Here is a 14,122-nt window from a genome sequence, read left to right as displayed (position 1 = left end):
TCTAAGTTGGTAGGGGCACCAGACGATGTTGGCGAATTCCATCTGTGAGCGCACCAGTGAACAATATAACGCTTTGAAGCACAAGGGATCCCGGAATTCGTTGGATATTTTGAACATAAAACCTAGTAGACGATTTGCTTTGTCAATGATCGTTGAGAAGTGATGGGTGTACGTTAGCCTTTCATCAAGGTTGACGCCCAAATCTTTTACATGGTCAACGCGTTGTAGCTAAGTTCCAGCAATGTTGTAGTTGAAAGTAAACATGTTTCCCGTTCGATGAAAGCTGATAACAAAGCATTTAGCAACACTAAGAACCATCATATCTCTTTTACACCAACTGTAAAAGGTATCAACGAGGTACTGTAGCTCACGTCAATCGGCTTCTTTCTTTATAACTTTATAACTTTATAACATTAAGATGAAAACCACATCATTCACGAACAGTGAAAACATCGCAGCGTACTACCATGAGGAACTCCAGAATGGTTGGAAAAGGACTCAGATTCTTTGTCACCAATTTGAACAACGACTTCACAGTGAACAAGGTATGATCGAAGCCCACGGCAGAATCGGGCAGTGCATCCAAGTTTATCAAGTTTCGTTAGCAGTATCTCATGGTTAACAGTGTCGAAAGCATCCTTAAGATCTGTGTATATCGTGTCCACCTGCAGTTGTTTGGACATTTGTTCTGTACAGAAGGATGTGAAGGAGAACAGGATCGTCTCTATCGATCGACCGGGAAAGAATCCGTGCTGACAAGTGCTTATGTAATGTTTACTAGCAGAAAACAGCACCTCGTTGCGATTCGAAAATTTTAGACTCGACGTTCAGCGAAGTGATTCCCGGGAAGTTGTCGATGTTGCTTTTGTCACCTTTCATGTGTATCGGAAACATGACTGAACACTTCCAATCATCGGGAAATTTTTGCTGCTGAAGTGACACATCTAAAATATCGTAACATTTTTTCAGAACAGCTAAAGGCATAGCATTTAGTCCTTGAGCATAAGACGATTTGGTTTTTTATATTGCAGAGAGAACTGATTGTTCTGAAATGGTGAATACATCCATATCCACCGCACCAACGGGAACATCACGGGACGCGTTATCGAGCTCGATGGCAGTTGGCGCATCAGTCGTGAAGACACTCGAGTAGCTGGCAAATAGGGAGAACTTTGTCGCCGTCGTAGTCGCTACTTCGCCATTGTAGATCATCCTGTATTCCGCATTTATTCAGCTTAACCACAAATTGAAACTCAAACCACCTCACAAACTGAAAACGAGAACACCGTACTCAAGGTACTTTAACAAAATTGCTTAACTGAATTAATGTGGAATACAAGAAACAATCTCACAATAGTCGCAAATTTTCTTAGTCACCTCTTGGTGGAATGGTTCGAACAGTACATTGGCAAAGAAATTTGTAAGTTTGTTGCGAATATGAGACATTCAACCTTACAATAAATGTACTTAAGGTTGCACAGAGAATGCGCAAAATTCGCAAACGAAAAAAGCAGTGTCAGATCTTCATAAAAATCAATCAGCGTATGTAGAATGTTGTTATAGTACTGCTGATTGATTTTTATGAAGATCTGACATACGGTGTGGAAAAAAACTGCTTTTTTCGTTTGCGAATTTTGCGCATTCTCTGTACAACCTTAAGCATATATGTTGTATATGTATCGTACTCTTTACACCTATAAAACCTCATTTATCAGAATAATTATAATTAACACGTATTAAACTAAATTTTAACAATAAAACTGATGGCATTCTAAACAATAGAAGTTGCGATTTGCTACACAGCAGAAGTTGCCGCGTGCTAAATGATATATACCGCAAGGTTTTGAACGCAAGTTTGAACATGCCCGTTGGTCGAGTTCTCGTGGCCACAGCTAGTGCGTTATCGTGGGCATAAGCAAAATGCGCCGCAAGTTGGAAGAACGCGGCGCGTGGCAAAAACCTGTATATCTCTGGACAGAAACAAAAGAACAAAATATCTTTACAGATTATTGAAGGTGAACGTTTTCCGCGTCTTTACATATATTTGTTGATTTTTTATAGCGACGAGAACACGAAAATATTTTAAATTGATTATTAAAAATGCTTGTAAAAACTACTATTAAAACAAATATTCCATAAATATATGTTTATATGTCAGTGTAAACATGATTCTATGCAAAATTTCATGTAATTATCTAGAGTAGTTTATGAGAAATAAGAAATTGAAACACATTCATTTCGATCATTTTTAAATCTAAAAAGCCCATAATTTAAACAAAAAAAAGCAATATCACAAAATATTTACAGCAAAATTACACTCCATGTCCCTTATCCAAAAAATGTTTTTCATGAAAATCGGTGATTTTGTGGAAATTTCGAGGCCCACTTGATGTGGTTTGTCTCAATAGCATTTTTATACAATTATTTTTGTGAAAGAAAGGTACTGCTTCTTAATTGGAAATATCCGTGACTAATAAATGGAAAATTAGAACATTGATACAAAACTTAAGATTTATAGTTAACTATAAGTTAATAATTGAGCAAGCATTTTTGCGTAGGCGTCTAATTAAATCTAGGGGATGTTTGGATTTTCGATTACCGTTTATCATCGATAGTAAATCCAGTCTGGTTTTTTCGTGATCAATCGTTTGGCTATGTTTCAACTTGACGTAATTATCACCTTTTAAAACATCTCAGAAGATCATGTGTTTGATTTTATGGTATTTAAGGTAGCCCGCCAACTGGAACCGATGGTCAGAAGAGGTTTTGTTGTCTGCGCCTGAAGAGGACACAAGTGTAGATCGGATCAATCCAGCAGTGAGCAAGTGACAAGGACAACTGCCTGAAAATGGCAAACTCCACCGCTGCGCCTGTGATAACGATTGATTACATGACAATAAATTCCACGATTCACATTCCACCGCAATTCGATGTGACGATTGCGGATGCAGGATATATTGTAGTGAATTCGTTAATCCTCATCACAATGCAAACAGGATTCGCACTTGTGAACGCTGGAACAGTTAGTGTGAAAAACAGTGTTAATTTCATGATGAAGAATACAGTGGATACAGCTATCGGAGGATTCGCATTCTGGTTGTTTGGATTTGGATTGGCTTACGGAAGGAGTAAATACACTAATATGTTTATTGGCCTTGGAGATTTCTTCCTGGATGCCGCTCCAACGGATCCTCTTATGGGTGGTGTGATGACTGCATTCATGTACGAGATATCATTTTCATCATCTTCAACCACGATTGCCAGTGGTGGAATGGGTGAACGGTAATTACTTTTTTATATATAGCCCAGCACTACAATGGGTTAAGTTTTTTGTGTCACTTTAGTTCAAATTTAGCATCTGACGTATTTTATATCTAGTAATCTCACATAACTTTATTTCAACCCAAATTGCGAACTAAATTTGATGAATTTGCATGCTTCTTGTATTGGATCATGACATTCTTCAATGACTTTACTGCAAGTAATTCAAAGAAGGCAAAGATTCTCAAGATCAATTTGAGATTACGTCGCTGTAGTTTTTATTCTGTATAATAGTATATGTAATAGTTTGGTACAATTGACATGAATTCTCGAATGTTTATAGGCTACCTTCCAAAAATCCTGTCGATTGTATCAAAAATGATGTTCAAAATTGCAAGTATAACGAATTGAAGTAGCAGTAATTTGTGTTGTTTAAAGTGAATGCTTCGATATTAGGTTCGTTTTACGTATCATTAGCGTATTGATCAAAAATAATTGATATATTATACAAACACAAAGTTATGTACAGCGAATATGAAAATCATATTAGGAAGACTCTTACTGTGAAGACTCTTACTGTGCACATTTTTCTAATAAATTTTTCTGGTAGACTGGTTAGTTCGACTGGCCTGTCTATGAGAGTACCATCTCTATTACTGGAAATATATGTGTTTTGACAGCTCGCAGTTTTAGATAGCAGTTTAAACACTCGAATTATAAAGTGCGGAGTCCAGGTTAGTGTGAAAAGCGCAATAAGCAAAAGGTTGACATGATCGACAGTATTTGGATCTTCCAACCAGTGGTTATTCTGTAGCACCAGGGAAGAGGTACATGGAAGCAGTGATGCCACAAATACAGCTTTTTTGCTAAACACAGCTTTATCTCGAATAGTACATTTGGTACAGATTCTGTATGGTACGGTTTTCAGATTTTGGTAGAGAAAGTGCAGATTGGTACAGATTTGTGTACACCACAAGAGCATAGAATAATTTAATGTTGTGATGCATTCGGGTGCCACTAATGGTTGAGTTAAGCTGCTAACAGGGTGACGCGAGAATCTGAGCTGGAGCTAAAATTGGCATTAGGATGTGATATGCGAGAAGACTGCTTACAAGAAGTCAAAAGAATGATGCTAGGCCGCACAAAGAGTAGCGACGAGAAGTTGAGCTGGGGCTGGAACTGACATTGGGATGCGAGACGCGAAAATCCTGCTTGCAGCTAATCAATTGCAGCCTGTCAGAGTAAACGTGAGCAATCGACGCAGACTCGCTCGGGTTTCACTTTGAAATCATCCCTTTAGTTTTCAATAAGCAATTTTCTCGCATATCCCACCCTAATGTCAGTAACAGCCCCAGTTCAGCTTCTCGCCACCACTTTGTTGGCCTCCTTAGGCTGCTTAAAGAGTGGCCGCGAGAAGCTGAGCTGGGGCTGAAACTGACATAAGGATGCGAGAAACCTGCTTGTTGCAAACCAAAGGGATGATGTCGGAGTGATAGCCGAACGGATCTGCGCCGTGTGCCTGCGTTTACTCTGACATGCTCCATTTCTGAGAAGCTGAACTGAGCAGGGACTGGTACTGACGGTAGGGTGCGAGATGCGAGAAAGCTTCTTGCAGCATATCACATGGAGCCTGCCAGAGTAAAAGCAGGCAGCCTGCGCAGATCCACTCGGCTTTTACGCTGACATCATCCCTTTGGTTTATAACAAGCAAGTTTCTTGCATCTCGTATCTTAATGTCAGTTTCAGCGCTAGGTCTATTTACATTTACAGAGTGGCGGCGAGAAGCAGAGCTTGGGCTGGTACTGACATTAGAGTGCGGGATGCGAGAAACCTGCTTCCAGCATATCAAATGGAGCATGACAGAGTAAACGCAGGCAGTCGGCGCAGAACCGCTCGGCTTTCACTCTGACATCATCCCTTTGGTTTGCAGCAAGCAGGTTTCTCGCATCTCGCATCCTTATGTCAGTTTCAGCCCCAGCTCAGCTTCTCGCGGTCACTCTTTAAGCACACTTGGCTTACAGAGTGGCCGCGAGAAGCTCTGCTGGGGCTGGTACTAACATTAGATTGCGAGATCATCCATTTGGTTCACAGTAAGCAGGTTTCTCGCAACAATATCAGTACCAGCTCAGCTTCTCGTCGCCTTTCTGTAATTGGCCGTAGGCTGCAAACTAAGTGGCGGTGAAAAGTTGAGCTGGACCTGATATTGACATTACATTCCGGCTCCAATTCCTATTGGGTTTGACTGCCATTCGGAAGTCGAGCCACTATTGTGACTGATTTTTGCTGGAATTCCTGGTTAAATGAAACAACCGATTCAGAGTTGGAGCTTTTGCTTTGGTTTTTCGTTTTTTAATGTCAGCATTAGCTCCCGCAAAGGATCTCGCCACCACGAATGAAAAATAAGTACACCAAATGTTTGTTTTAAATAAACTCGTTATTGTTTTAGTACAGAAAAGTAAAGTAAACGTAAAGATAAAAAAGATTGTCCAATTCCCGGTACAGTTTTAATTATGGCAACACTACTTGGAATAATTTAGATACGTTTGAATGCACGAAAAATGACATTGAACTGTAATGTTTCCTTCTGACAGACCGACGGTAAAGAGTGAATACCATTCGGTTTACATTCCGAACAATGAACGATTTGACAATGAAATTTGGAAGTCTATGAATATATTTGATTAAAATGAATGCTTTTGTCCAAAATACGATTTATCCGTTTCAAAATAGCAGGAAGACGAGTAACTAATGAATTTGTAGGGCCGAAATAGACTATTTAGCGTGTGTGTAAAAATGTTAATCAATTTTATTTGATGTATTTTTCTTTAATTTATTTGTTTGCAGATTCAACTTCCGGGCTTACTGTTTCTACGCTTTCTTCAACTCGCTGATATACGCGATTGCTGCTGGATGGGAATGGCGCGAAAGTGGTTTTCTCGCTCTTCTAGGTGTTACCGATATTGCCGGAGGTGGCCCGGTTCATACGCTAGGAGGTGTTTGTTCATTTGCTGCAGCGGTCTTCCTCGGGCCACGAATCGGTAGATTTGATCGAAGCCACCAGCATCCTCCCATGAGCAACGCAGTAGTTGCCTTCCTCGGTTTATTCATTCTGTGGTGGGCGTGGCTAGCATTCAATACTGCCAGCAGTTATGGACTTAGTCGAGGCCGATGGGGATACACGATTCGTGCGGCGGTTATGACAATGCTTGGATCTATGGGCGGTGGAGTGACTGCATGCGTGTATGATGCTAATTGTTTATTTCTATACATGAGTTTTTTTTTAATTTCTGTAATTTTGCTTCTAACAGGTTCTCTCTAATCGACAACAAAGGAAAGGCATTACCATTCCAGATAATGAATGGAGTGCTCGCTTCCTTGGTTTCTGTAACAGGCGGCTGTTATTTGTTTCAATCTTGGTCTGCGGTGCTCACCGGTTCCATTGCCACAGTTTTTTGCTTGATTAGTATGAAACTAATGGACAAATTTAAAATAGACGATCCTTTATATGCCTGCACTGTTCACGGAGTAGGGGGTATTTGGGGTATGCAAAACACAATCAATCGGAAGGAAGTGGAATATCAATATTTGTTTTACAGGTCTTATCGCCATTGGATTGTTTGCAATGGATCCCGTGCCACAAGATACTACTGGCGGTAGATCTGGCCTATTTCTAGGTGGCGGATTCAGTTTGCTTAGGAGTCAGCTTTATGCAATAGCTGCTATGGTCATATGGGGACTGCTCGCTACTTGGGCTTTGCTATGGATAATTAACTTATTTGTGAAAGTCAGAGTTACCCCAGAAGAAGAGATGCTAGGGGCAGATTTTGCGGAACATGATATCGATCATGCAAGGGTAAGTTTGACTAAAACAATTTTTGGCTTGCTCTTTAATGCATATTATTAATAAATTAACTAAAACCATTTTAATTTCAGAACGCACTTGAAGAATTGAAACCGCTATGGAGTAGAGAAGTTGAACTGAGTGATGGTATGAGCTACAAACTGTCAAAGGGGATTGTTAGTGCGAGAGATGCAAGTTCGGAATTGTACAAGGGTAACATTAATGCTGTTTTCAGCGACGGTAGTATATCGTTAGAGGAATTAAGGAAAAACGATCAGTCATCGAGTAATTACGGTAACTGAAGCACGCCCACAAAATCTAGTCTACTCTTACTGCGGTAACGATATTAGAATACCCTTTGCCTAGGGTTTTAATTGTGAATTCGGTGAACTGAACTAGGAATTGTTCAATAGGAAAGCACAAATCTTATTCTTGACCTATTCAGTTTTTCTTTATTTATTTCTTTTATATGGCTTCTGAACATACTTTGACGATTTAGTTGTTTATCACAGGAAGGGTAGTTTAGATTTTGTGTGTAGTTCTAGAAAGGCATCGTTGGAAAGTTTTGTTCATTTGAATTATTATCAGTTATTTTGAATCAGCGTGGTACATATCCCGCACATAAAAATGACTTGAGTGTAACTTGCCATTAGTGCTTTTCAACAGTGTTTTTCTTGACGGTAGTTTTAATAATTAGATTTACACAAGAACATGCATGATCGTTTCGATGTTTCTGTATGGTTTTGTAAAACAGTGATATATTCCATAGATGATATTTTGATCGAATGTGCTAATTATCTCAAATAAAGTGATTCATAATACGATGGTAACTTGATTCATATATTGACACATCACGTCCACTCTGTTAAAAATTAGACTGGAAAGATAATAGCATTATTTATCACACGCTCGTATTTACCTACGACGTAAACTCACACGTTTTCTGTTTCCTTATCTGATTATCACCAATTGATGTTCATAGAAGATAACAGGCTCATACTACTGGTTTGTTTCCCTTCGCACGCGTGACGAAAGCCGCTGAACACTAGCATAATCCACATTATACACGATGGTCAGAAACAATCAAACAGGCGAATAAATGAACAAACTCCTTATATTCTGACTAATTATGCTAGTGATTGAGATACTACTATGTTATATGCTTCATGTTAGACATGTCTTGGGCACAAATTCGACATAAACAAATTTTTCCAAACATTAAACTTTGAAACATGTCCAGAAATAAAACATGTGTGTCATTAAAGTAGAATCATAGACGAAAGGGTACATATTTCTACAGTTATATGACAGATATGAGATGCCAATAGAAACAATAACAATCAGTAAAAAATGCCAGTATCATCTTGTGCATCCCACAATCTGCAAATATATAGCTTAAGGTGTAAGGATCAACATTGCCGAAGGCTGCCAACTGATCCGATTTTGTAGTAAAAAGATATTCTTATATAAAGTTATGCGTTTCCTCTCTTTCTCGCACATGCTTAGAATGGGAAATTTCAAAAAAATCGGCTGATCTTCAAAGTTAAATAACTTTTTTTTATTTCGTTTATTTGACACGGCTCATAGCGGTAGCTTAACGGAGCAGTGGATCTTTTATGTGTTTACAATATGTAAAAAATAAAAATAAAGCAAATATTATTGATTGTCCGTTGGATCTCGTGCGCGCAACTTTCTATTGCGAGCGGAGACCTTCTTTCGCGGCTCGCCTACTGCGTCATGGGGACCATTTAATTCTCTCCTGTCCTCCACATCAAGGTCATCATCGTTAAAAGTGCCTTGGTGCTCGCGACCAGATGTTCTTTCCTGCTTCTTGCACTTACGGGTGACCAATGTAAATCCGTCGTCATTGCTATTATCTTCATCACCGATGTTGCTTACAGGGGTTTCCGGGGTGCTGGATGCTGCTTTGGCAGTTGTCAATATGGACTGAACAGCTGCCACAAATTTGGCAACCATTTGTGGTTCAGATATTGGTATTGAAAACTCTTTTTTGGGTTGGTTTACCATGGATTCGTTGGCAATCGGTAGAGATGCATTCTCCTCTGTATCTTCCGCGCAAGGTTGTCCGTGGTGTGCTGTTTGATTACAATACTTGCACGTGGGAGTTTGCCCCTCATGGGTGCATAACGTAGTTTGATTAATAGTAGCTTCGTGGGTTTTGAGTTTTATAGTCAAGTGGGAGGGGATAGGTTTTTCGATCCGCATCCTCACCACAAGAACACCGTTAGGTGTATCCGGGAAGCAATTTCTCCACGTATCACGTGTAACTGCTTCTACTTCGCCGTATTGCGACATGTATTTTGCGATTAGATTAGGAGGGGTACGCGGTGATAGGTCATGTAACTTTACATCTACATAGTCTTTATACACACGGGAATCTTAATTCCAACTTTATCACTTTGAGCCACGTGCTTTAACCCTTAAAGGCGCAAATCAATTTTTTTAGAATTTTGTGAAAATCGTCTAACAGCTATATCACGTTAATATAATTTTTAGACGATTTTCAGGATGTTGTTTTAAAACAACATTGCGCATTTAAGGGTTAAGTTGTTCTGCAAAACGAAACGTTCGGCTTGTGCTAACGTGTTGAATGATATGAGTACGACATTACGAAGATGATGATACTGTAGATACATAACCTCCTTGAGCTTAAGCTGCATCTTCACCTTCAGCAGGTATTCCACTTCACGAAAACTCAATCTTACTGAACAGAATTTAAAGTCAACGTCCGCTGCGTTGGGTCGGAGCAGAGATTTTTCGTCAACTTTACTCATGATGGCAAGAATAAATTAAAAGTTTCCTTTGTTCTCGAGACAATGCACACTAGATGGAGAGGTTGCTAGTTTTTGTTCACTTGGTTCTATTGTACGTCTGACTTGGGCAGAAGTAGAAAGTAGACTGGAGTTAAATAACTTTGTCGGTTAATCTCCAATCAATATGCATTCTTCAACAAAGCTGTTCGTTATAAAATTAGCTACGCCAAAATGAGTTTTGAGGTGTGCCGAGTTATATATATATATATATATATATATATATATATATATATATATATATATATATATATATATATATATATATATATATATATATATATATATATATATATATATATATATATATATATATATATATATATATATATATATATATATATATATATATATATATATATATATATATATATATATATATATATATATATATATATATGTATATATATATATATATATATATATATATATATATATATATATATATATATATATATATATATATATATATATATATATATATATATATATATATATATATATATATATATATATATATATATATATATATATATATATATATATATATAGAAACTTGCGACCTCTTGTGGGTGAACTAGAGCTATCGGGTAACGCTCATGTTTTGCACATGATGTGTGCATCCAGTTATCGTTTGAATTAGCAGTGTTTCGAGAAAAAGTCAAAATTGTTGCCGGTCTAATATATACAAGATTGCTACAATCAACATGAACGCAGTGACAAATGGGACAAAGCTCGGCGCCCTGAATGCAGCACGAAGTTTTCTCACCTTCACCCATGTAGACAGAAGCATGGATTCAAGGTTCATCCGTGCACGGATCAATGGCGTAAGTTTCATTAATGTGTACGCAGCATCGGGAACTCAAAATCGCAACGCAAGGGAAAATTCCATAAGAGTCGGTTTGATAAACTTGACACCACAAAATGAGTGGTTGCAGCTACAAAACACAATGAAAATCCTCGGAATACATTTTGCTTAAGACTTCTCCGATACAGTTGACCGCAATTGGGCTGCGGTGTTACGAAGGTTCCAAACGTGTATGTGGATAAACAACGTCCGAAATCTGAATCTCATACAAAAAGTCATTTTGATAAATACCTGCATGTAGTGACCAGGGTTGTTAATGCGATACATTTTTCACGATAATTTATCGGCGTTACTCGTTAACGATAATGTATCGTCATCGGAAACTCCGTTAACGATAATGTATCGTCGCCTTCATCGTCATCGTCGATAATTGTATCGTCGCTTTCATCGTCATCGTCGGTTCATCGGTTATCGCGATACATTTTTCGTTACTTTCCCGTTTATTGGAGTTGAAGTTAATGCGGTTAACTTTCAATTGTTTAGAAATAAATACCTATTGAAGGACATGTTGTTGGCAGTTGAAAATCAATAGTTTTGGACATTTTGTATGCAAAGCGGGGTCTGACGATGCGTCAAAATGAAATGATTTCAACTTTTCTGGAAAATGTATTATGTTGAAGGGAAAGTTGTTGGCAATTGAAAATCAATAATTTTGGACATTTCAATACGCAGAAGGGTCCGACGATATGTCAAAATTGAATTTTTTCAACTTTTCGAGTAAGTTGGTGCACAGAAGAGTCCCAGGTGCACAGTGTTTCCAAGCGGCAAAAAGGTGATCAATATTGTTTTGACCATGAAGAAAACAAATTTTGAGCTATTGTGCAATTAGTAATTTTTAGCACGCAAAAACATATATTGAAAAAACTACTAAACCACTATTATTAGGCCATTCACAAATTATACTACACATTTAAGATTTTATTATAATTTTAATTTAAACCAGAAGATTTCGAATTTTGAAAAGGAGAATATACATACATATTTCCAATGTTTGATTTCCTTTTCTAGTTAGGAAGCTTTTAGCCCCCTCCTCCGTTTCTTCTCTCCACTATATAACAAGATGCTTCATGCTTCTTTCTTTTACCCTTAAATATGTAATGTAATTTATGTACGGCCTCATAATAGAGTTTTAATCGTTTTTTGAATACAGTGAAGACCCGTTTTTATCAGCCACTTGGCGAATTATAGGCTGATAAAACGATGACATTGACAAAATCGGCACATATTTTTTCTGGTTCTGAAGAGACGAAGTCGAAACGCAAACATCTGGACTAACATATATTTTTTCTTTCTTTTTAATAAACCGGAGCGGTTAAAATATTCTTCTTTAGTTCCTCGACAAAGCCTCATAACCCGTTCTGATCATTTAGTAAAAAAAAATCCCTTAAGGAGGTCTTACAGTACAGTATTATTATTTTTGTATATTTTGCATCTCTAAGATAAGAAAAATATGCTAAAGAAGGAATTTACTCGAATTTGACTTGAACGTAAGCTAGAGCCCATGAAACGATTTTGATAGTGTTTGTTTTACAGATTCGTATTGGTATTCGTCTGCGGAAATTTGCGGCTTCCGTACCAAAATATCGCTTTTTGGGCACTAAAACATTCGGTAACTTCTAAGTTGTAAGAGATACAAATAAACTTACATTACAAAAATTCTGTATTTTCTTATGCTGAACAACATCTTGGAACATTTAGAAATTCTGCAAAATTACCAGGAAAAGTATTTTGAAAAAAGCAATTTTCAGGGGTATATCAAAAAAATCTCCACAAATGTAAATTAAAATCGACAGATAGACACATAGTCTCTTCAGCGAAGTTAATACTTAAGATGTTCTCAACAACTTTGCCAAAGAAAGTTTTTTTTTATTTTCATGAACATAAGCAAAAACTTTCTTCTCAGCTTTAGAGGGATTAATCACCCAACTAATACTTTTTAAATGCAAAAAAATATAAATAAACTTTGCTGAAGACACTATAACTAAAAATGTTTTTCGTGGTTCAAAGAATTTCTTTCACCTTTTTGCCAATTTGGATCCTCGAGTGAATTGAAAATATCCAAAACTATCGATTTTCAACTGCCAACAACCTGCCCTTCAATATAAAAAGTTCGCGAAAAGTTGAAAAAAATTCTATTTTGATGCACCGACGGTACATTGAAAATGCCCAAAACTATTGATTTTCACTTACCAATAACTTCTTCAATATAACAAACTTTCCTCAAAAGCATAGCATAAGCATAAGAGATCGCCCGTAGTTGCTACTCCGTTATTGACCAGAACCAAATTAGGTTGCAAAATGTTCATTGGAACAACATGCTTGGGAATAACATGATGAGCCACATTGTACAATCTATTCTGATCCCTGCAGGCTGATCAATACCGACGCCGGCCACGTCCGAATGCAGATCTTCTGGGAATGTTAGTCCGATACATGTTGCTACTAGAGACCGAGGAATCCTCTGCATCTCCACATGTATCACGGGATGGGGAGAGTTGTTAGTAAGTGTGCCAATAGCGTAATCATGTAATAATTGCTCTGGGCAGCCGGCTGCCGAGAATTTGGGAAATTTATCATTTGTTGTATTAATACGATTAGCCAAATAAGCATCTTGAACTCCGGATAGCCGGCTATAAGGAGCACTGCTTATATTTTTTAATAATATTCAATCACACAACGAATTTTTTCGTGGTTTCTATCGTGTCGGTGCTGATTTTACCCGGCGATCGTTTGAATAAAATGAGGAATCTTATACAGAAGGTTCATCAGAATCTTCCACAGGTATCGCGGAGTTGGTGGTTTGGAAGGGAATAGGGTCTAGGATTCGCTCCAAGCAAGCGATGCGACCTGTATAGCATAGTTTATTAGGTAGTAGTTCAGTTAGTTTTCGAGAACACGATCGCTCGAAAAATAAGATCTACCGAGAGTATCCTATGTTTTCTAAACAAAAGCAATTTCACATCCACACAGCTGATCGTGAGAGTATTGCCTAGAAAAGCTAATCTTATCTGTGTAATGGGTCGGATCACTATTTATTGCGACATTATTTAGACTAATTTCGCTATTCCTTCTCTACGATATATTTTTTGGGTTACAGACTACCGAGTGATAAAACGTTATACAGACAGAGTTATGATAGCTCTAGAGGTTATAAATCAACGAAAGGATTTCCTATTTCTAATATCGGATTGTTTGTGAAATACACGTATACGAACGATTATATCGAACATTGAAGGGAAATACAGAGGATCGTTAACCTGATGCATGGGCTTGTTACCAATAACGGAACTTGAAATTAGATTAATTAAAACAGACGCGGAG

General features: G+C 37.7%; 1 protein-coding gene across 4 annotated transcripts in view; it reads left to right on the top strand.

Annotated features, from left to right (window-relative positions):
* LOC131682762 (putative ammonium transporter 2) overlaps positions 1–7,916 on the top strand; it is a 58,369-nt gene extending 50,453 nt beyond the window's left edge. For 2 of the 4 annotated variants that reach the window (XM_058964481.1, XM_058964482.1), the window contains exons 2-6: positions 2,734–3,282; positions 6,106–6,501; positions 6,570–6,802; positions 6,858–7,114; positions 7,195–7,916. In XM_058964481.1, coding sequence (XP_058820464.1) covers positions 2,849–3,282; positions 6,106–6,501; positions 6,570–6,802; positions 6,858–7,114; positions 7,195–7,404 — 1,530 coding nt within the window. In that variant the 5' untranslated portion in view covers positions 2,734–2,848 and the 3' untranslated portion in view covers positions 7,405–7,916. Of the gene's footprint in view, positions 1–2,238; positions 2,670–2,729; positions 3,283–6,105; positions 6,502–6,569; positions 6,803–6,857; positions 7,115–7,194 lie in introns of those variants that run through there. The other 2 variants (XM_058964480.1, XM_058964479.1) reach the window with 2 other exon arrangements.
* The last annotated feature ends 6,206 nt before the right edge of the window (positions 7,917–14,122 follow it).

This window comes from Topomyia yanbarensis, chromosome 2, assembly GCF_030247195.1.
Source record: "Topomyia yanbarensis strain Yona2022 chromosome 2, ASM3024719v1, whole genome shotgun sequence".
NCBI classification, from domain to species: Eukaryota; Metazoa; Arthropoda; class Insecta; order Diptera; family Culicidae; genus Topomyia; species Topomyia yanbarensis.
Note: the sequence above shows the minus strand (reverse complement) of the source record. Positions and strands in the feature narration are given on the sequence as shown.